This window comes from Pristiophorus japonicus, chromosome 12, assembly GCF_044704955.1.
Source record: "Pristiophorus japonicus isolate sPriJap1 chromosome 12, sPriJap1.hap1, whole genome shotgun sequence".
Classification (NCBI taxonomy): Eukaryota; Metazoa; Chordata; class Chondrichthyes; family Pristiophoridae; genus Pristiophorus; species Pristiophorus japonicus.
The window spans coordinates 44,420,031-44,444,203 of NC_091988.1; the positions used below are offsets into that span (position 1 = coordinate 44,420,031).

The 24,173-nt window shown below is 43.3% G+C and overlaps 1 protein-coding gene across 1 annotated transcript in view; it reads right to left on the minus strand.

The window, feature by feature from the left end:
• Nucleotides 1-24,173, minus strand: part of atg7 (ATG7 autophagy related 7 homolog (S. cerevisiae)) — a 238,253-nt gene that overhangs the window by 80,097 nt on the left and 133,983 nt on the right. The window contains exon 17 of the mRNA XM_070895377.1: nucleotides 9,652-9,774. Within this exon, the coding sequence (XP_070751478.1) occupies nucleotides 9,652-9,774 (123 nt within the window). The remainder of the gene's footprint in view (nucleotides 1-9,651; nucleotides 9,775-24,173) is intronic.

Consider the following 24,173-nt stretch of genomic DNA (forward strand, 5'->3'; position numbering starts at 1 on the left):
GATCTCAGCCACAGTGATCATGTGTGTGCAGGAGCGGTGTGCGCGTGCGTGTGCAGGAGCGGTGTGCGCGCGCGTGTGCAGGAGCGGCTTGCGCGCGTGTGCAGGAGCGGCTTGCGCGCGTGTGCAGGAGCGGCTTGTGCGTAGGAGCAGTTTGTGTGTAGGAGCAGAAGAATTGGCCTAAGAACCCAGGTCAGAGAGGAGAAAAATCAGCAACCACACGTTGGGAATTCACAGTGTGCATAAATCATGCAAGGATGGGGTTGGGCACAGCCTTAATGTTCCCGCATTTAAATACTCTCCATCAAAACTCACATCAATAAAGAGAAAAGATAATTCTGATCAGGCGCCCACATTGGCATGTCATTTTATCGCTATCGATAGGCCTGCTGTGTACTTCCGGCATTTTCTGTCCCTTTTTATATATCCTATACACACATATAATTAATATAGTACATTGGACAAGCTCTGCTTTCATTAACCTCGTCCCCAGGACGATCTGCGCCTCAAGCTTCCATAGACTTTGCTGCTTCCAGTTATCAGACATGAAAAATGTGACTCTGCCGCATCCTGACTTCAATCTGCGGCTTTTGGTCCATCCCAGCTCACACTTCATCGAACCATTCCACTCCTTCGACCCATTTTGTACCCAGCTCCCTGCACTCCATCAGCCACCCCACACCCAGCCCATGGCCCGACATTCTTGTCATGGGAGATCTACCAGTATTTAAAAGGACTTAATATTTGTTGCTACAAGAATCCTAAAGCAACTAAAATGAATCCATTGGGATTTTGATGTGAATATCATTTTTTGCATATTTTACCATTGTAACATAATAACAAAATGTTCTGATTAAAAACAATTTGGTTGCTTTAGGATTCTTGTAGCAACAAATATAACCTAATACTTTTCAGATTTCAGATGATGTCCATTAACATTTAGGAAACGGTAGCATAGTGGTTATGTTACTGGACAAGTAATCCAGAAGCCTGGATTAATGATCTAGAGACAAGAGTTCAAATCCCACCACAGCAGCTGTGGAATTTAAATTCAATGAAATAAAATCTGGAATAAAAAGCTAGTTTCAGTAATGGTGACACTACTGGATTATTGTAAAAACCCATCTGGTTCACTGATGTCCTAGAGGGAGGGAAATCGGCCATTGTTATTTGGTCCAGCCTATATGTGACTCCAGACTCTCAGCAATGTGGTTGACTCTTAACTACCCTCTGAAATGGCTTAGCAAGCCACTCGGTTCTTCAAGGGCAATTAGGGATGGGCAATAAATGCAGGCCTTGACAGCAAAGCCCACATCCCGTGAACGAATAAAAAAACGTTAATACTCACAAACTGCAAGATGTAAGCTCAGTGCCATGTCAATTGAAAGCGCAAACGACACAGTTCTGTGTTACTCAATATCTCACACCTGTCCCCTGCAGTCTTTAGAGTGTACCTTATTTTGCTCTGCAACTTGGTACTTCCCCATTACAAAATAATCTAACATAACACCTGACCATGCAGTACCTAGTAAATAAAAAAAATATATCGATTTTATGCATGCAAGCCTCTAAATGGTTTGTACCAGAAAAAACGTAAACATTGAGAGTTGAAAACTGTGGAATGCCAGCACAAATATTTCATTAATTCATGAATGAACTGCCTCACAGTTCAAGTCTGCAGCAATGACAGGGTCAACTAAGCCAGCACTGCCTGCTGGCTGTAACAGTGTATGCACGAAGGAATGGCAAGCTCACAGTGTATTCCCTTACATACCTAATGCATTATTCAGTGTGCTATATTTGAGAGAAATTTGAGCGTACCCTACTACCATATCACAGCCACCAGACATGGTGATTACAAAGCATTTCCTTTCTGTGGTAGTCTCTCTGTCCAGCTGCTAAATGTGAAAGCACGAAGTAATTGCATTCCTAAACTGAATAGTAATTAAAGCTCTCTAGATACCATAGTAATAGTACATTAACACCATACACAACAGGATTTTAAACTAAAGTTTACTAAACTATCACCAGCCACTAATTATTTTTATTATATACAAATCTAATCCACAGGATGATGACATCCATACCTCGCAGACTTTTATAACTATGAAGCAAATGTTACCTGGAATACACTTAAAGGTTTTATTAATAGATGACCCGATCGACACAGGCATCACCAATTCAGTTCTATTCTAAGAAATGAAGTCATCTGCACTGTATTATAGCATAAAGCACACTTGTCCAAAATAAGAAACAGGATCAGGTTCGTATTGGACGTACTAAGAAAAAAGGCAATGACAAGCTAGAGCCACAAATACTGTACATATAATGACAGCATAGTTGTGCTGCTAAAGGAAAATATTTTAACTGTTTACATTACATCATTTTCTAAATAGAATAATGGGTTACAACTATCACATTCCAGGATATTTTGACCATTTTTTTTTCCACAGAAAGAATTGGAAAAATAGTTACTTTAGATGTTCTGTATTAATGCAAATTAATAAAAAGGGGTCAGGGATGATAAACAGTTAAAGATGCTAATGAACTAGCTTTGATGTTACTTCCTCATCGACTGTAACTAATAAACAAACAATGTTATTTAGTCTCAGTAATCGATAAACTCTTCAGACCCATTATGTTGGAGCATCGCTGGTCCCAGGTGTTCAAGAGATGTGGCAGGCCTCGACTTTTTGGCCCTGTTCAAGAGATACAATACAAAAACAGACAACACAGGGAGGTTTTTGAAACAGGCAGGGTGCGAAGATAGTCATTTTGTTAAAAAGGAAACTGCAAGGGCTTTCACAGAGCCCAAGAGGTTAGAAATCCTGGAGATCAGTTAGCAAGCCATCTTATACAAGTAAAGTAAAATGATCCACTGATGTGGGAAAGTGACTGCTGGTGAAATTTCCCACTCTAGAAAAGAGACAACCATCTTGTAGAAAAGAGACAACAGTCCTGTTCACTCTTCTCCAACATAAGAAAGTTAAAAAATATTCCATACCAGGCTCTATGTAAAGATTAGATGCAAAATACTGAACTGACATCAATTTGGCTGGTTGTATTGTTCAAATGCATGGCAGATGCAGTATAATGTCGATAAATGTAAGATCATCCACTTTGGGGGCAAAAAACACAAAAGCAGAATATTATCTGAATGGCGGCAGATTAGGAAAAGGGGAGGTGCAACAAGACCTGGGTGTCATGGTTCATCAGTCATTGAAAGGTGGCATGCAGGTACAGCAGGTGGTGAAGCAGGCAAATGGTATGTTGGCCTTCATAGCTAGGGGATTTGAGTATAGGAGCAGGGAGGTCTTACTGCAGTTGTACTGGGCCTTGGTGAGACCTCACCTGGAATATTCTATTCAGTTTTGGTATCCTAATCTGAGGAAGGACGTTCTTGCTATTGAGGGAGTGCAGCGAAGGTTCACCAGACTGATTCCAGGGATGGCTGGACTGACATATGAGGAGAGACTGGGTCAACTGGACCTTTATACACTGGAGTTTAGAAGGATGAGAGGGGATCTCATAGAAATGTATAAGATTCTGACGGGACTGGACAGGTTAGATGTGGGTAGAATGTTCCCGATGTTGGGGAAGTCCAGAACCAGGAGACATAGTCTTAGGATAAGGGGTAGGCCATTTAGGTCTGAGATGAGGAGAAACTTCTTCACTCAGGGAATTGTTAACCTGTGTAATTCTCTGCCGCAGAGAGTTGTTGATGCCAGTTCATTGGATATATTCAAGAGGGAGTTAGATATGGCCCTTACGGCTAAAGGGATCAAGGGGTTAGAAGAGAAAGCAGGAAAGAGGTACTGAAGGAATGATCAGCCATGATCTTATTGAATGGTGGTGCAGGCTCGAAGGGCCGAATGGCCTACTCCTGCACCTATTTTCTATGCTTCTACCTTGTGTCACTGCAACATGAAACTTACACTGAGGCAAACTTCCAGGCCCAATCGTGTACACAGTGAGATAGCATCAGGAAGAAGGAAGAGACTATTAGCATATCTTATGTCCGAAGTTCATAACACAGAATTTCAAGTGCACCATTGTAAAATGTTGTGGATAACCAGACTTAGAATGGAATATTGCACTGGTCTCATGAAATATGTCACAATAGAAATTGATATTGGTAAAATTCCTGGGGGACGAGATTGGGATCAGTAGCACGCATTGTTTGGGCGCATACGGGTGCTGCTTGGAGACCAAAATGGCGTCCGATGTCTGTGCGCGCACATTTCTGCCACGAATCATCCCAGATGTCATCTTGGTTACCCACGTCTGAAGTAGGTATTAGTTCATTTGCATATGCAAATAAGTGGCCTAATCCCTGCTTCTGGTCCCCGCTGCAAATTTGGTTTGCCCTGAAGCAGCCAGTGCCAATGCTGATTTCCTCCGGGGAAAGTCAACGCTAAACACCACGCAAGTAAAAAAAAAAGGAACTACTTATCATAATCGCTGTTCCGACCTCACTCCTGTCTCTGACCTCCAAGCCCCCTCCTCCCCACCCACCGATCTCTCCAAAGCCCCAGAGGCCCGCCCGTTCCTCCTCCAGACCCCCGCGATCCAACCCAATCACTTAGCTGGAAATTGGAGCACTAACCCGCCCGGGCTCCTATCGCAGCACCCTCTACATTATGACGAGGTCCGAGGCTCAAAATCCGGGGCTGCTCAGACCTCTCCATTTGAGAGCAGGCTGTTAACACTGTGCGAGTCAGGCGCCCAAAAATAGGTACGCCTAAATTTCTAGGCCCCAGTCTCTGAGCTGAACTCAGGTAGTAAAAGGGGCACTAAAATTAACTTCAGCTAAGAAGACAGGAAAATACACTCCTTATTGCTATCCAGTGACCCCTGCTTAATCGGAATGTGAATTTGAGCTGAGAACAAGATCAGGTTCAGATGTGATATTCTTCCATGGTTGAATGGCCTAACATTTAATATCTGTTCCCAACCATGAAGAAAGACCATTTGGATGAGTTACCGAAAAGTTAAAATAACTACGTGCTCAGAATAATCACTGCCTCGACTTGTGATGCTTAACCCATAAGGGACAATGGAATGCAGCTCAGATCAATGGCATTTATTTAATCTGCGCATCAAACAAATCTATGAGCTGCAGGAAAGCATCAATCCTCCATTTTTTTGTGTGAAGTAAGCTGTCAGTTGCACGAGATTTTTGGAAATTTAAATACCAAATAAAGCACATTCTTTCAATCAGAGGCTTCAAAACCAGTTCACAGAGCAATTAATTTACCAACATTCTGGGACAAAAAAAACAACAGTTGTACTCAGAGGTCAAGTCTAACAGAGAAAGTCTGTAAATTTGCACAGTGTAACCACCCGAGTGAACATTTATAAGGTTGTTCTCCTTGAAGCAGAGAAGGCTAAGTAGAGATTTGATAGAAGTGTTTAAAATAATGAAGGGTTTCGATAAAGTAAATAAAGAGAAACTGTTCCCAATGGCTGAAGGGTCGATAACCAGAGGGCACAGATTTAAGGCGATTGGCAAAAGAACCAGAGGTGACATGAGGAGAAACATTTTCACGTAACGAGTGGTTAGGATTTGGAATGCACTGCCTGATAGGGTGGTGGATACAGATTCAATAGTAGCCTTCAAAGGGGAATTGGATAAATACTTGAAGCAGAAAAAATTGCAGGGATATGGGGAAAGAGCTGTGATAAAGTTGCATGTAAATTCTCTGTTAAAATTAGAAACTTTTTTTTTTACTGTCTTTAAAGACTATTCAGATTTTAATGAATGCTGGTTGAACAAAGTTTTTATTCAGTCAAAAAACACTACATTACATTGGCTCACTCAATAGAAATCTTGATATAGAGAAAATGTTTTCATAGCGATCAAGATGCCACTATGAAACTGTTCTAGAATATTCAATCCAACGATGCACAACTTTCACCATGACAACTTTTTACTAAAACGTTTGAATAGGTTACCAACTAAACAGCATAAAGCTAAAAAAAAATCATCCACAACTCATTAGTTCCCCAGTCTCTAAACACCCCAATTTCTAAATTATTAATATGCATTAAAATGGCTGTCCCAAATATTTTAAATAAGATGACAATATATATTTTAAATAAGATGACAATGTATATTTTAAATGACATTTCAAAGAATTAAAATTCAATGCATTTTTTATTCTTTGAAATATTACTTTAAATGTAGCACTGGGTTTGGGGCTTTTTATTATACATTTTGAAAGCTGAAACCAGTGAAACACAAAACAGATTTAAATTAAACTAATAGACTTCAGACATTTGTCAGGAGCTCAAAGTTTTCAAACTTCTATTTATCCGTTGGTAGGGAAATTACATCCATTATGTGAAGGGGTCACTCTAATACTTTCCATGAATCACATTTTTAAATGTGTTGCAATTACCTTAAACATACAAATGGCACCTTAGTACAAAAAGAAAAAAAATGGCAAACTGCTAAACTTCTGGAAACTTACATCTGGTTATAATTTGACTGTAATGAACAACTTGCTTCGAGACAACAGAAAACCTACAGGGGCCCATTTACACTACAACTGCTCATTATTAATCAAGCATGTATTGTAAGGTTTCATGTCTCCGTTATTAAAATGAAACCCCTTTGAGAAACCCGAGCACAGAGCTTGCCAAATGATGTCCAAACATGCATATTGTGCATATATAGTCAGTTATTCTATATTTAAAAAAAAATCACGATTGGTCTGAACACACCTTAAGCAGAAAATAAAATCTGTAGGTGAATTTCAATTGTTCCAAACTCCAGAACAAACAATTAAGTAATTCAATGTGCTTATTTGGAGGTTATGAACAACAATAAAGTCATACTATGTAGGAGAAGGGTTCTTTGCAGTTGGTAATAAAGTAATGTCAGTGTAGAACTACAGGAACCATGGGCTCCTATTTGACCCAGGCGTGTTGATAATGGATGCAAAGAGGAAACATATTTGGCCATAATTTGCTGTCAAAATAACGGGAAGGCTAATAGCGCTCACCATTATTTATGCGCAAAAGAAACAGCAACTTCAGGCGAGGGTAGATGTTCAGTTAAACGCCGAATTTCAAAAGTTTCTGTTGGAGATGCATCACTCCACCAGTAGCTTTGTAAAAACGGCATCTCGGCTCACATTGAATGGCGTGAAGTTCCTGTACTTGCACGGTAGATACGAACTAAACTCACCATGGAAAGTTGCCCATTTCAGTCTAAATACCCCTTTAACAACATGAAAAATGTTAATTACTGCAAAACCTCTCTGGCACTGAAAATGAACTATTACAAGTGTGGAGTCTCATTCCTTCAGGTTTTAATTGTTGTTGGAGATTTTTTAAAATGTAAAATTTTTCTAAAACTTGTCCTGTCTCTTTTTCTCTCTTTTAATCCAATTTTAATGTCCCATCCCTATTTCTCTTTCTGTACCTGATTTGTCATTGAATTCACCCACTCTAATTTACACTTCCTTCGTAGTCTTTGTGCTGTTAATGTCACAATCCTTCAATCTGATTGGTTAAGGAGATACACAGTGGCTTTCCCTGTTCACTCAGGTCCCAGATGCCCAGTTTCCCTCGCTGCGACATTATTAGCTCGCACTTTTAGCAACTTGCGGCAGAAAATATCGGGATTAAATGGGCAAGTGCGAGTCTAACTATCGGTGGACACTGTTCATTGGCCTGCTACAGCAAATTATGGCCCATTGGTTCCACCAGGCATAGCCACTGATACATATCAATGTTCACATGGTCATGTGTGAGGTTAAAAATAAAAAAAGGGAAACTGACGTCCATGCACCTTGACAACTGTAGTTCATTTCTGGTCGCAATAAGTGGAACAGGAGGAAGGAACATCAGGGTAGCAAGAGACTTGAAAGCAGTGAACAAAGGTCTGGAACTTCCACATGATTTGCGCCGAGGTAACAGCATAATCTGGGCGGAATCTAATCAAATAGCTCAAAAGATCGTGGAGTTTTAAGTGTAAGTGATTGTGCCTGCAACTACTTTACGCTCAAATATCCACAATCTTTTAAGCTAGCTCTACAGTCCCTTCGCCCAAAGCAGTTCTCACCCATAAAACTAGCCACGCTCCCAGTTTGGAAAGGCGAGTTTCCACCAATTCTGCTTGTTTAGGGTTCATCATCCCCAGTGCTGCTAACTGACACCATTTTTTTGAGATTGATAAAGCACACAAAAGTTGTAACTTTTTCTAGCAGTATGCGCTTTACTGCCTGTGTAATGTAAGCATGCACATAAATAACGTGTGCACATACAGGTATGGGAACCTATGGAAATGCATGATGAACAGCAGCTTGACTGAAATTTTAGCAGGTATTTAGCAACTCTATCGCATTATGTTTTGTACAACTGCTATTGCAACATCGTGTTATTAAAGGAGATGTTTCCCAAAAGTCTTACACTGGCCCCAGTGATGTATGACACAGATCAAGTTGTACCAGTCTCCTGAAACTTGATGAAGCTGTAAACCAGCCTCTAACATTTGTCTAAAAAACATGTTATTCCTCCAAGATTCAATTAAAACCAGATGTGTTTTAGACAGTAGAAAGTCAGCGTAGCTTGCTGAGCAGTTCTAACTTGCAAGCAAAAAATATTTTAAAGAGATGATGTTACTTAATACATGAAGCCAAACAGTAACATAGGAGACGAGCTGACTCTAAATACATCTAACCTCTGGTCTGCACTCTGCCACTCTATTAGGTTCTTTCTCACGGTTCCCATTTCTCTCCAACCATACTCAGTCTCTCCATTCCACAACTCTCACTTACTCTCCCACCCCTTGTAGCCTTTCTCTATCCCCACCTATGCATGTTGTCGACTCTCACTCTTGCCCTTGGCCCAGCTCTCCATCTGCAGTCTCCCATTCTCTTCTCCCATTCACATTTCTTCCCTCGTCCTCCCCACAGACACACTCTCTTCTCGCTACACCGCACACACACACAGACACAGATAGACAAAAGTGGACCGTTTTCTCCCCATCATCATACCCACTGAGGGACCTTGCTGCGGGGCCTCTCCACAATGTATTCAACGCACTCTCTCTCAAACACTGAGACACACTCGGGCAGTTGATACCTTTTAAAACCATATCTCTCAGGAGGGTGCTGGGTGCTGATTCACAGGGACCAGCATGCTCATTAAAGTCAACTCACTTTGTGAAGAGGAACTGTGTGTGTCCTGACATTTGCTAACACAGCATGTTGCAACATCAGATGCTGTACCAGTGCTCCGCTGTGCCAGCTAATAAAATGCTAATCCCCCAAAAATGTTGCCTCCTCCACCTTTGTGCAATAATACAGTAACACAAGTCCCACCTGGTGCAATAAAGGTCAAAGAACACAATTGTCAAGATGACCTGGTCTTCAACTTATGTCTTTACAAATGCCAAATTAAGTTTTCTAAATAGAATGTAACACTAAAGAAACGTTTATCTTCTGGTTGAACATTAAAGTAACTCTTAAGCAATGTAGAACTTCGGGAAAAATCAAAAATCCTACCAGTAAAACAGTCACTTACAGGATCATTGCAAACTGAAACCTTTCACTTTTCATTCTGTCATTTACCAAAATGACCCATAAACACAAGGTTTTTCTACATAAGGAAGGAGTACATAAAGAAAATAGCCAAAGCAATTACCTCAGCAGCCTGTGTCTCTTGGTGCAGAAGAGTCAGTCCTGTAAGATCTTCCAGGAAAGAATGAGAAGAGTTGAATACATTAGCTAGGAACTGAAAACCTTCTTTTTCAAAGTGATCAAGGACCTGCAAAAAGACAAAGATTACATTAAAATTTGCAGAATAGAGAATGCACAATGCTGGAATATAAATATTAAAACCCTTTGTAGAAACCAGCGAAACTAAATCACCAAAGAGAGCAGTCTGCTCCAAATCTCACCAACCCAGCATTTCGAGCCATCTGCTTCTTTGTTTCCGCTGCATAGTATCAACTAACTATCTTCTGAAATCTCATGTACACTGCCCCTCAAACACATGCAGCCTTGTCAATACATATGTAGTAAATGTCCAAGATTTGAATATCCAATACATGAAGTAGCTGCTTTATTGTCTGACTGAAACCCTCTGTGGCAGACATTTATTCAGGAATAGATTATTTAAGGCGATACCATATTTCAAATTTGGTTCCCAAAATACATAACAAAAAGTGTAAAACAGAGACACGGATCCTACTCCCCAATTGTATTCTGCAACTAAATGTCTTCCTCCACTTTCCCCATGGACCCAATTGTTATGGTCAGAAGTCCGAGTAGGGCCGACAGATTGGAACCTTCTCCACCCTTATGTGTGAGGACCAACTAGTAGTGGTGCTCTGATCATCCTAGTAAATAGCCTTGGGCGCTCCTTAATGCCTTCCATTGTACGGTGGATTCCATGCACACGTGCCTGGGTGCTGGTACCAAAGGATCTTGCTACACTGTGACTGTGTACCCAATAATGACAGTGCACAGCTCTCCTTCCATTTCAGAGGAACTGGGTGATTGGAAAGTTTGGAAGATCTACAGTACAAACTCTATGACCCTGATTTTTTCATCCTCCGACCTTCTGATAATGGGGGCTTGATGTTAAAGAAAGACTTGCATGTATATGATGCCTTTTGTGACCTCATGATGTCCTAAAGTGCTTTACAGCAAATGAAGTATTTTTTGAAGTGTAGTTACTGTTGTAATATAGAAAGCCAATATGCACACAGCAAACTCCCACAAACAGCAATGTGACGATGACCAAATATTCTGTTTTAGCGATGTTGATTAAGGGATAAATATTGGCCAGGACACTGGGCATAACTCCCCTGCTATAGTGCCATGGGATCTTTTATGTCCACCTGAGAGAGTAAATGGGTCCTCGGTTTAATGTCTTATCCAAAAGACGGCACCTGACAATGTAGCACTCCCTCAACACTGCACTTGGAGTGTCAGCCTAGATTTTTGTGCTCAAATTTCTTGAATGGGACTTAAACACATCAAGATGTTCTCTTGATGTATGGGTTGAACATATGTGCCAGTGTTGTTGGTAGTAATTAGGCTACTAACGACATCCACCTAAAGGACCAAATTTGCAAATAACACGTCAGGAAGATGGGCTGTTTCATGATTTTTTTTAAAGAAAGTTTCACTTCAATTGATAGAAGTGGATAAGATGCAGCACGGTGGCACCATGGGCAAAGATTCAATCTTCAACAGAAACAATAATCTTTTATTGCTATAGATACCCAAATGCGTACTTTGTGCTGGGACTCTGATAACCTCCAGCTTAAAATGATGCAATGATTCTTCAAGCTGAACTACAAACATATCACTGGTTCAAATAATTCAATGATAGTCATTTCAATACTTTTTTATACATTTAAATATGTGTTTGGACAAAACTCACGTGCCATTTTATTGTAAAAGAATATATAATTTAGTGAAGGTTGTATATTCTTTGAGTATACATAACAGTTTGTCAACCAAGCTAAAGGCAAGTTGCCAGTTCTGGCATTCTAACTTTAAACAAAGCTCATGAAAATATCTGTTCCCCTCAGTTTTATCCACCAGACTGTGTTACTGCCAAACTAATACAAACAACAGATTAAATCTTTAAATGGAACAATGGTAAAATGATGTTAGCAGAAAGTTGTTGTATTGAGAAACCACCATGAAATGGTCCATAATGTAGGACATTAGCCAGGCTGAAAAACAGAAAGTGAAGTAAATTCGGAAGTCGCGATCAAGTGATCCCAAACTAAGGTTTTAAAGCCTGAGGAATTTAGGAAGCGAGAAAGGCTGAGCAAGGTAAAGAGTTTCACGGTTTTGAAGTTCTGTAAAGGAATGAGTTTGTGATGTGTTGATTTTAATAGAACTTCTTTGTCTACATCTTTGTTAGAACAGTAATCACTGACCTAATTACCAACAACCACACTCAAGGACAGTGCAAATCAACTTTCCCATTTTTTGAAGTTTCCTCATTCTCGACAGAGACGCAAAAGATTTCTAACCAATAAGTCTTATTAGCTGTAACAATGGGGTTGATCTTAACCCAACTCGCCCGGCGGAAACCGGGCCAGTGGGCAACACTCCCTCAGTACTACACTGGAGTGTCAGCCGAGATTATGTGCTCAAATCTCTCTAGAGTCGGACTTGAACCCACAACCGTCTGACACAGAGGTGAGAGTTCTACTCACTGAGCCACAGGTGACACCTCAAGAATCAGAATGATCACCCTCACTTGAGGTAAAACTGGTGTTCCAGAATTATTAATAGAGTATGCTCAAATTACATATCATCTAACAGTAATCCCAGTAAAACAATGTACACAAAGTAGTGATTATGCAACAGAAAATGCTTGGTTATGGAGGGCCTATTTTCTTTGCCCATTTTTTTCCACTGCGTGTCCTGAAGGTGGTGACTCATGCTTGGTTATCGTTCCAGGGGCACCAGCAACCTTGGAGCACATCGTCCAAATTGCCATTTTTAATGTGTGAGCCCAGTCAGTGAGTGTTGGCAGGCATTCAAGTTTAATCATGTCTGCACTCAACCCCCACACCACAAGCTGCAATCTCCCACTGAAAGGCCCGACAAAGGTTTTTTATGGGCAATTTTCTCTATTACATACTAAACTACAAAGATATGATTAAAAGACAGAATGCTACTGAAGTACAAATGAGGCAAGTTCACAGATTTTATACAAATACATTTAGTAAGATAGATGTGACCATTTTATTAGCTTAAAGCATTACGGTGGTGAATGAGTTCAATGCTGGATTATAAAACAAAGGGATTCATTTTTGCAAAGCTGACTTCATCTTGACTGATCAGATGAATTTTGTACTTTTCATCACTCTAAACAGGGATAACCCATTGATCCAAAATTAGAGGAATTAAATTAACAGTTTGAACAAACTCACTTTTTGAAATTGCAACTGATGTAGATTATGTGGATTTAGCAATTCTGAGGCATGAGCTTCATGCCTCAGTTTGATATTTATCCCAACACCTTTTTTTTTAAAGCTTATTTGGTCTTAGTTTCTGGAATTTTTACAACCTGTACAGCACACCAACGCTAATTTATAATTATTACCATATAGTTGTGTGCCTCACAAAAATATGAATCCAATCACAATTGCTAAATTCCAAATTTAGATAAACTTCAATTGGAGCACCCCGATGGCTCAACTGCTAAATGCTTTGCTTAATAACAACTTGTATTTATATAGCGCCTTTAACATAGTGAAACGTCCCAAGGTGCTTTTACAGGAGTATTAGGAGATAAAAAATTTGACACTGAATAGAAATTAGCACAGGCGACCAAAAGCTTGGTCAAAGAGGTATGTTTTAAGGAGTGTCTTGAAAGAGGAAAGAGAGAGAAGTGGAGAGGATTGGCAGGGAGTTCCAGAGCTTGGGGCCTAGGCAACAGAAGGCATGGCCACTAATGGTTGAGCGAATATAATCAGGGATGCTCAAGAGGGCAGAATTAGAGGAGCGCAGACATCTCGGTGGGGTTGTGGGGCTGCAGATTCGGAGAGGCGAAGCCATGGAGGGATTTGAAAATAAGGATGAGAATTTTGAAATTACGGCGTTGCTTACCCGGGAGTCAATGTAGGTCAGCGAGCACAGGGGTGATAAGTGAGTGGGATTGGTGCGAGTTAGGACACAGGCAAACGAGTTTTGGATCACCTCTAATTTAGATAGGGTAGAATGTGGGAGGCTAGCCAGGAGTGCGTTGGAATAGTCAAGTCTAGAGGTAACAAAGGCATGGATGAGGGCTCCAGCAGCGGATGAATTGAGGCACGGGCATAGACGGGTGATGTTAGAGTAGAATTAGACGGTCTCAGTTATGCTGCGGATAAGTAGTCAATATAGAATAGATTCATGCTCAGCCCCAGATGTGGTGATTTTGGTACGCTGGTTTTCAACTCGCAAAAGCTGGATGAAGCATGAATAGTAACCGCCACCAACTGGAGGAATTTCTGGGTTCAGTTTCATTGCCACATGCTGGCTGAACTGCAGGTATGTGTATTGCCTGGGACTGGTAGCTCGTCCATCAGGTGTAGGAAATCACGTGCTGCTGAAGGTCTTAAAGGCCTGCAGCAGCTTAAAGATACAGTCCGCTTTTTCAGGCTCAAAGGACAGAATGACTATCAGGAGCTTGCCTAAGACATCCCTCAGTAGTCAAGGGAGCAACAGGATACCTTGGTTTTCTGACAAGGTTGGTATTGCTGCTTTGCCAATGTCCCTTCTGCTCTTCTTGCAGGAGAAAAAGGCCCAAAAAGGGGAGAGAACCTGTGTGCTTTCACCCCTTTCAAAGAGGTAGCCCAAGAGATCCATAGCATCATCATCATCATAGGCAGTCCTTCGGAGTCGAGGATGATTTGCTTCCACTCTAAAAGTGAATTCTCAAGTGACTGAAGAATCCAATGCGGGACCTACAGTCTGTCACAGGTGGGGCAGATAGTGGTTGAAGGAAAAGGTGGTTGGGGAGCCTGGGTTGACGGACGCTCCTTCCGTTGTCTATGTTTGGTTTCGGCATCCTGTTGCTCCCTTGACTACTGAGGGTCGTCTTAGGCAGGCTCCTGATAAGTTATTCTCTCCCTTGTTCTCGGCGATGGGACTCAAGGTGCTTGGCGCACTCCCGGATACTCTTCCTCCACTTTGGACGGTCTTTGGCCAGGGATTCCCAGGAGTTGATGGGGTTGTTGCACTTTATCAAGGAGACTTTGAGGGCGTCCTTGAAGCGTTTCCTCTGCCCACCTGGAGCTCGCTTGCCGCATTGAAGCTCTGCGTAGAGAGTTTGCTTTGGGAGTCTTGTGTCGGGCATGCAGACGATGTGGCCTGCCCAATAGAGCTGATCGAGCGTGATCAATGCTTCGATGATGGGGATGTTGGCCTGAGCAAGAACACTGACGTTGGTGAGTCTATCCTGCCAATGGATTTGCAGGATCTTGTGAAGGCAACGCTGGTGGTACTTCTCCAGCGGTTTGAGGTGTCTGCTGTATATAGCCCACATCTCTGAGCCATATATGCCCTCTAGAACATAAGCTTGGTACCGGATTTGAAGTCTGGTGTTCAAACACTCTCTTCTCAGGCGACCGAAGGCTGCGCTGCTGCACTGCAGGCAGTGTTGGACCGCGTCATCAATGTCTGCTCTTGCTGATAGTCGGCTCCCGATGTATGGAAAATGCTCCACGTTGTCCAAGGCCTCGTCGTGGATTTTAATAATCGTGGGGCAGTAGTGTGTGGCGGGGTCAGGTTGGTAGGAGGACCTTTGTCTTTAGTTTGTTTAGCGTAAGGCCTATGCTCTCGTACGCCTCGGTGAAGGTGTTGACGATGGCTTGGAGTTCAGCCTCCGAGTGTGCGCACACAGAGTCGTCGACTGCGTACTGTGCTTCAATGACAGAGGATGGGACGACCTTGGATCGGGCCTGGAGGCGGCGGAGGTTGAACAGATTCCCATCTGTTCTATAATTTAGTTCCACTTCAGCGGGGAGCTTGTTGAGCGTGAGATGTAGCATTGCAACAAGGAAGATCGAAAAGAGCATTGGCGCGATGACGCAGCCTTGCGTGACCCCGGTCCGGACGTGGATTGGGTCTGTGGTGGATCCATTGGTCAGGAACACAGCTTGCATGTCATTGTGGAGCAGCCAAAGGATGGTGACAAACTTTTGAGGGCAGCCGAAACGGAGGAGGATGCTCCATACTCCTTCACAGTTGACAGAGTCAAAGAAGACCATGTATAAGGGTTGGTGCTGTTCCCTGCATTTCTCTAATAGTTGTCGCGCAGTGAAGATCATGTCTGCTGTACCCCTTAGTGGATGGAATCTGCATTGCAACTCTGGGAGGAACCATTCAGCCACAGGGAGAAGACGACTGAGGAGGATTCTTACAATGACTCTCCCAGTGGTCATCAGCAGGGAGAATCCTCTGTAGTTACCGCAGTCGGACTTGTCCCCTTTTTTAAAGATGGTCACGATTATGGCCTGCTCCGAGATACCCTGGCATGCTCTCCTCCTTCCAGATAAAATAAATTAGGTCATGTATTCGTGCCAATAGTGCTTTGGCGGGAATTTTATCTGCTCCTGTTGCCTTGTTATTCTTCAGCGGACGGATGGACTTTTCTACCTCGTGCCAGGCTGGGGTTGTGCTGAGATGGTAGCGGGTAGCATGCTGTGGGATGGAGTCCTGAACACTCGTGTTGAAGACAGAGTCTCGGTTGAGGAGATCTTCAAAATGCTCCTTCCAATGAGCACTGACTGCCTCTCTGTCCTTGATGAATATCTCACTGTTCTTGGCCAGCAGTGGGGTAGGGCCTTGGGTGCTTGGGCCGTAGGTGGTCTTGATATAGAAACATAGAAAATAGGTGCAGGTGTAGGCCATTCGGCCCTTCGAGCCTGCACCGCCATTCAGTTAGTTCATGGCTGAACATGCAACTTCAGTACCCCATTCCTGCTTTCTCGCCATACCCCTTGATCCCCCGAGTAGTAAGGACTACATCTACCTCCTTTTTGAATATATTTAGTGAATTGGCCTCAACAACTTTCTGTGGTAGAGAATTCCACAGGTTCACCACTCTCTGGGTGAAGAAGTTTCTCCTCATCTCGGTCCTAAATGGCTTATCCCTTATCCTTAGACTGTGACCCCTGGTTCTGGACTTCCCCAACATCTGGAACATTCTTCCTGCATCTAACCTGTCTAAACCCGTCAGAATTTTAAACGTTTCTATGAGATCCCCTCTCATTCTTCTGAACTCCAGTGAATACAAGCCCAGTTGATCCAGTCTTTCTTGATATGTCAGTCCCGCCATCCCGGGAATCAGTCTGGTGAACCTTCGCTGCACTCCCTCAATAGCAAGAATGTCCTTCCTCAAGTTAGGAGATCAAAACTGTTCACAATACTCCAGGTGTGGCCTCACCAAGGCTCTGTACAACTGTAGTAACACCTCCCTGCCCCTGTACTCAAATCCCCTTGCTATGAAGGCCAACATGCCCATTTGCTTTCTTAACCGCCTGCTGTACCTGCATGCCAACCTTCAACGACTGATGTACCATGACACCCAGGCCTTGTTGCACCTCCCCTTTTCCTAATCTGTCACCATTCAGATAATAGTCTGTCTCTCTGTTTTTACCACCAAAGTGGATAACTTCACATTTATCCACATCATACTTCATCTGACATGCATTTGCCCACTCACCTAACCTATCCAAGTCACTCTGCAGCCTCATAGCATCCTCCTCGTAGCTCACACCGCCACCCAACTTAGTGTCATCCGCAAATTTGGAGATATTACATTTAATCCCCTCGTCTAAATCATTAATGTACAATGTAAACAGCTGGGGCCCCAGCACAGAACCTTGCGGTACCCCACTAGTCACTGCCTGCCATTCTGAAAAGTACCCATTTACTCCTACTCTTGTGTGGGACCTTGTCGAAAGCCTTCTGAAAGTCCAAATGCACCATATCAACTGGTTCTCCCTTGTCCACTCTACTGGAAACATCCTCAAAAAATTCCAGATTTGTCAAGCATGATTTCCCTTTCACAAATCCATGCTGACTTGGACCTATCATGTCACCTCTTTCCAAATGCGCTGCTATGACATCCTTAATAATTGATTCCATCATTTTACCCACTACCAATGTCAGGCTGACTGGTCTATAATTCCCTGTTTACTCTCCCTCCTTTTTAAAAAAGTGTGGTTACATTGGCTACCCTCCACTCGATAGGAACTGAGTCTATGGAATGTTGTAAAATGACTGTCAATGCATCCGCTATTTCCAAGGCCACCTCCTTAAGTACTCTGGGATGCAGTCAATCAGGCCCTGGGGATTTATCGGCCTTCAATCCCATCAATTTCCCCGACACAATTTCCCGACTAATAAAGATTTCCCTCAGTTCCTCCTTCTTACTAGACCCTCTGACCCCTTTCATATCCGGAAGGTTGTTTGTGTCCTCCTTAGTGAATACCGAACCAAAGTACTTGTTCAATTGGTCTGCCATTTCTTTGTTCCCCGCTATGACTTCCCCTGATTCTGACTGCAGGGGACCTACGTTTGTCTTTACTAACCTTTTACTCTTTACATATCTATAGAAACTTTTGCAGTCCGTCTTAATGTTCCCTGCAAGCTTCCTGTCGTACTCTATTTTCCCTGCCCTAATCAAACCCTTTGTCCTCCTCTGCTGAGTTCTAAATTTCTCCCAGTCCCCGGGTTCGCTGCTATTTCTGGCCAATTTGTATGCCACTTCCTTGGCTTTAATACTATCCCTGATTTCCCTCGATAGCCACGGTTGAGCCACATTCCATTTTTTATTTTTACGCCAGACAGGGATGTACAATTGTTGTAGTTCATCCATGTGGTCTCTAAGGGCCCAAGTTTCCACATGATTTGCGCCTGATTTTTAGGAGCAACTGGTGGAGAACGGACGATGTTACAAATCGCAATTCTCCACATTTTTTTTTCTGCAGTTCTAGTCAGTTAGAACAGTTTCACTTTGGAACATGCTGTGGTGCAGAGGGACCTGGGGGTCCTTGTGCATGAAACTCTTTTAGGTCCTTGTGCATGAATCCCAAAAGGTTAGTTTGCAGGTGCAGCAGGTAATCAGGAAGGCAAATGGAATGTTGGCCTTCATTGCGAAAGGGATGGAGTACAAAAGCAGGGAGGTGTTGCTGCAACTGTATAAGGTATTGGTAAGGCCGCACCTGGAGTACTGCGTGCAGTTTTGGTCACCTTACTTAAGGAAGGATATACTAGCTTTGGAAGAGGTACAGAGACGATTCACTAGGCTGATTCGAGAAATGAGGGGGTTACCTTATGATGATAGATTGAGTAGACTGGGTCTTTACTCCTTGGAGTTCAGAAGGATGAGGGGTGATCTTATAGAAACATTTAAAATCATGAAAGGGAGAGACAAGATAGAGGCAGAGAGGTTGTTTCCATTGGTGGGGGAGACTAGAACTAGGGGGCACAGCCTCAAAATACAGAGGAGCCAATTTAAAACCGAGTTGAGAAAGAATTTCTTCTCCCAGAGGGTTGTGAATCTGTGGAATTCTCTGCCCAAGGAAGCAGTTGAGGCTAGCTCATTGAATGTTTTCAAGTCAAAGATAGATAGATTTTTAAGCAATAAGGGAATTAAGGGTTACGGAGAGAGGGCGGGTAAGTGGAGCTTATCAGCCATGATCTTATTGAATGGCGGAGCAGGCTCGAGGGGCTAGATGGCCTACTCCTGTTCCTAATTCTTATGTTCTTATGTTCTTAACAGAATTTTTTCTTCAAAAAGGGGGCGTGTCTGGCCACTGACGCCTGATTTCAAAGTTTCCACAGTGAAAACGTACTCCAAACTAACTTAGAATGGAGCAAGTGAAGATTTTTGTAGAACTGAAAAAACCTTGTCCTCACATTAAAAAATCAAGCGCAGGTTACAAATTAGGCGTCCAGAACGAGATGGGGGGGGGGGGGAGGGGGAGGGGGGGGGGGGAAGGGAAGTCATTAAATTCTATAATAAATCCTTATTTATACTTATACAAATAAATCCAACCTGAATAAAAATTTATAAGAAAAGATTAAATAAACCATCTTCCTACCTGTGTGAAAGTGCTTCACCCAGGGAGAATGCTGCAGGAAGTCTCACAAGTTGAGGCAGCCGTTTGTTCCCGCGGGAGGGGGAGGGGAAGGAGGCAGCCGTTCGTTCCCGCGGGGGGGGGCGGGGGAACGGGTGGGGGGGAGAAGGGAAACGGCTGCCTCAACTTCCTGAGGCTTCCTGCAGCCTTCTCACTGCTGCAAGAAGCCTCAGTGCTGATGTGATGTGCTTTTATTAAAAAATGTTCAAAAATTAAACAGCTACAAAGAACGACAAAAATGGCCGAGTGCCAATGTTTCCTTCACACTGCGCGTGTGCGAACGCTCCAACACGCACGCGCAGCGTTGCCGGCAGGAAAAAAACTAATTTAAATTGTACCCGCCCCCTCCCACTTACAATGGTACCCGCCCCCTCGGCGCGAGTGTAGGCTCCGCCCCCCTGGGCGCCGCGCCAGGCAGACATGGAGCTGCAGAACGCTCCAGAATTGCGCGTTTTTTTTCCGGCGCGAAAAATGGCGCCCAGCTCGGAGGGGCGCCCGTTTTTTATCGTGTGGAAACTTGGACTCTAAATGTCTGCCATTGCCCATCCACTGTCAACCCCTTACGTATCATTCGCAAATCTATCCTAGCCAATTCACGCCTCATACCTTCAAAGTTACCCTTCTTTAAGTTCTGGACCATGGTCTCTGAATATGGGACAATATGGAGGAAGCAAAAGATGGGGAAGTTGGAGGCCTGGTCCCAGCTGAGCGTGTGTGGCTAACTTTCCCAAATCGTTTTCATGTCCCACTCCTTCACTCGCTGTTTCAATCACAGCGACCACAAAATGTGAACATCAATTTCTTCTGCCATTGCAGGAGAAGGGGACCAGACATGCCACTGTCACCATAATGTCATCTTAATCCTTGTCGCACTTGTTTTGCTCTAGGTCGGTCAGGTGATTTGGAGCTGAGCTCCAGGAAAATGGGTATGGAAAGTCCACCTGAAGATGCGCTGTCATTCATTCTTACTCTGCCAAGCATCAGCTTTGCAATGTGCACTACACAGGATTACAGACAGTGACTCAGAGAAGCGAGATATGAAGCATAAGTGAGAAGGAGAAGGCTGCATTTTACACAGTGAAGTTTTATGTGAGTTTATAGTTCATTTTAAAGGATATTTAAGGCCATTTAAAAAAAATGGGGGCTATACTATGTCAGCCATTATTCTCGACTGTTGTATTTATACAGCGTCGAGCTGCAAGAAGGCTTATAGATGAGCATTTTGAGTGTGATCGAAGAGATCGCAGACGTATGGGGAGGAGGCCTTACCCCCCACGAGTTTACAGGGAAACTTGCTCATACCTGAAGCTCTCTGAGGCACAATGCATTAAAAAATTCTCTACCACAGAAGGCTGTGGAGGCCAAGTCACTGACTACATTTAAGAGGGAGATAAATAGATTTCTAGAAACAAAAGGCATCAAGTGGTATGGGGAAAAAGCAGGAATATGGTGTTGAGATAGAACATAAGAAATAGGAACAGGACTAGGCCATACGGCCCCTCGAGCCTGCTCCGCCATTCAATAAGATCATGGCTGATCTGATTATGGACTCAGCGCCGCCTTCCTGCCCGCTCCCCATAACCACTTATCCCCTTATTGTTTAAGAAACTGTCTATTTCTGTCTTAAATTTATTCTATGTCCTAGCTTCCACAGCTCTCTGAGGCAGTGAATTCCAGAGATTTGCAGCCCTCAAAGAAAATTTCTACTCATCGCTGTTTTGCCCTCTAGTTCTAGTCTTCCCATCAGTGGAAACATCCTCTTTGCATCCACCCTGTCAAGCCCCCTCAATCTTCTACGTTTCGGTAAGATCACCTCTCATTCTTCTGAATTCCAATGAGTAGAGGCCCAACCTACTCAACCTTTGCTCATGTCAACCCCCTCATCTCCGGAATCAACCTAGTAAAACTTCTCTGAACTGCTCCAAAGCAAGTATATCCTTTTGTAAATATGGAAACCAAAACTGCACGAAGTATTCCAGGTGTGGCCTCACCAATACCCTGTATAGCTGAAGTAAGACTTCCTTGCTTTTATACTCCATCCCCTTTGCAATAAAGACCAAGATTCCATTGGCCTTCCTGATCACTTGCTGTACCTGTATCCTTTTGTGTTTCATGCACAAGTACCCCCAGGTCCATTTAAATAATAACTTGCTCTTTGATTTTTTTTCTGCCAAAGTGCATGACCTTGCACTTTCCAACATTATACTCCATCTGCCAAATTTTTGCCCAGTCACTTAGCCTGTCTATGTTCTTTTGCAGATTTTTTGTGTCTTCCTCACACATTGCTTTTTCTCCCATCTTTGTATCATGAGCAAACTTGGCTACGTTACACTCAGTCCCTTCTTTCAAGTCGTTAATATAGATTGTAAATAGTTGGGGTCCCAGCACTGATCCCTGCAGCACTCCACTAGTTACTGGTTGCCAACCAGAGAATGAATCATTTATCCCGAGACTCTGCTTTCTGTTAGTTAGCCAATCCTCTATCCATGCTAATGTATTACCCCCAACTCCGTGAACTTTTATCTTGTGCAGTAAGCTTTTATGTGGCACCTTGTCAAATGACTTCTGGAAGTCCAAATATGCCACATCCACTGGTTCCCCTTCATCCACTCTGTTCATATCAGCCATTATCATATTGAATGGCAGTGCCGACTCAAAGGGCCGAATAGCCTACTACTGCTCCTATTTACTATGTTTGTATGAAGGCTGCGCTTCCGAAAAGAGGTGGTCACAGAGATATCCCAGCTCTGAAAAGCTGGCCTACCAGCGGCAACAGGACTACACTGCCAGTCGACATGAAGGTGACTGTGGCACTTGCCTTCTATGCCTCCGGCTCCTTTCAGGCATCAGCACGGGACACATGCTCCATCTGGCAATATGCTACACATTGCTGCATTCGCCAGGTGATGACTGCATTGTACGCACACAGGATAATAAGAACACAAGAACATAAGAAATAGAAGCAGGAGTAGGCCATAAGGCCCCTCAAGCCTGCTGCACCATTCAATAAGATCATGGCTGATCTGATCATAGACTCAGCTCCACCTCCCCGCCCACTCCCCATAACACCTCATCCCCCCCATAGAAACATAGAAAATAGGTGCAGGAGTAGGCCATTGAATGCACCACCATTCAATAAGATCATGGCTGATCATTCACCTCAGTACCCCTTTCCTGCTTTCTCCTTGATCCCTTTAGCCATAAGGGCCATATCTAACTCCCTCTTGAATATATCCAATGAACTGGCATCAACAACTCTCTGCAGTAGGGAATTCCACAGGGTAACAACTCTCTGAGTGAAGCAGTTTCTCCTCATCTCAGTCCTAAATGGCTTACGTCTTATCCTCAGACTACGTCCCCTGGTTCTGGAACATTCTCCCTGCATCTAACCTGTCCAGTCCCGTCAGAATTTTATATGTTTCTATGAGATCCCCTCTCATCCTTCTCAACTCCAGTGAATACAGGGCCAGTCGATCCATTCTCTCCTCATATGTCAGTCCTGCCATCTCGGGAATCAGTCTGGTGAACCTTCGCTTCACACCCTCAATAGCAAGAACGTCCTTCCCCAGATTAGGAGACCAAAACTGAACACAATATTCCAGATGAGGCCTCACCAAGGCCCTGTACAACAGCAGTAAGACCTCCCTGCTCCTATACTCAAATCCCCTAGCTATGAAGGCCAACATACTATTTGCCTTCTTCACCACCTGCTGTACCTGCATGTCAACTTTCAATGACTGATGTACCATGACACCCAGGTCTTGTTGCTCCTCCCCTTTTCCTAATCTGCCACCATTCAGATAATATTCTGCCTTCGTGTTTTTGCCACCAAAGTGGCTAACCTCACATTTATCCACATTATCCTGCATCTGCCATGCGTTTGCCTACTCACCTAACCTGTCCAAGTCACCCTGCAGTCTTTTAGCGTCCTTCTCACAGCTCACACCGCCACCCAGTTTAGGGTCATCTGAAAACTTGGAGATATTACACTCGATTCCCTTATCCAAATCATTTATATTGTAAATAGCTGGGGTCCCAGCACTGAGCCCTGCAGCACCCCACTAGTCACTGCCTGCAATTCTGAAAAGTTCCCTTTATCCTGACTTTCTGCTTCCTGTCTGCCAACCAATTCTCTATCCACGTCAGTACATTACCCCTAATACCATGTGCTTTAATTGTGCACACCAATCTCCTGTGTGGGACCTTGTCAAAAGCCTTTTGAAAGTCCAAATACACCACAACCACTGGTTCTCCCTTGTCCACTCTACTAGTTACATCCTCAAAAAATTCTAGAAGATTTGTCAATAAGGATTTCCCTTTCATAAATCCATGCTGACTTGGACCGATCCCGTCACTGCTTTCCAAATGTGCTGCTATTTCATCTTTAATAATTGATTCCAACATTTTCTCCACCTCTGATGTCAGGCTACTGTCTATAATTACCCGTTTTCTCTCTCCCTCCTTTCTTAAAAAGTGGTTTTACATTAGCTACCCTCCAGTCCATAGGAACTGATCCAGAGTCAATAGATTGTTGAAAAATGATCACCAATGCATCCAC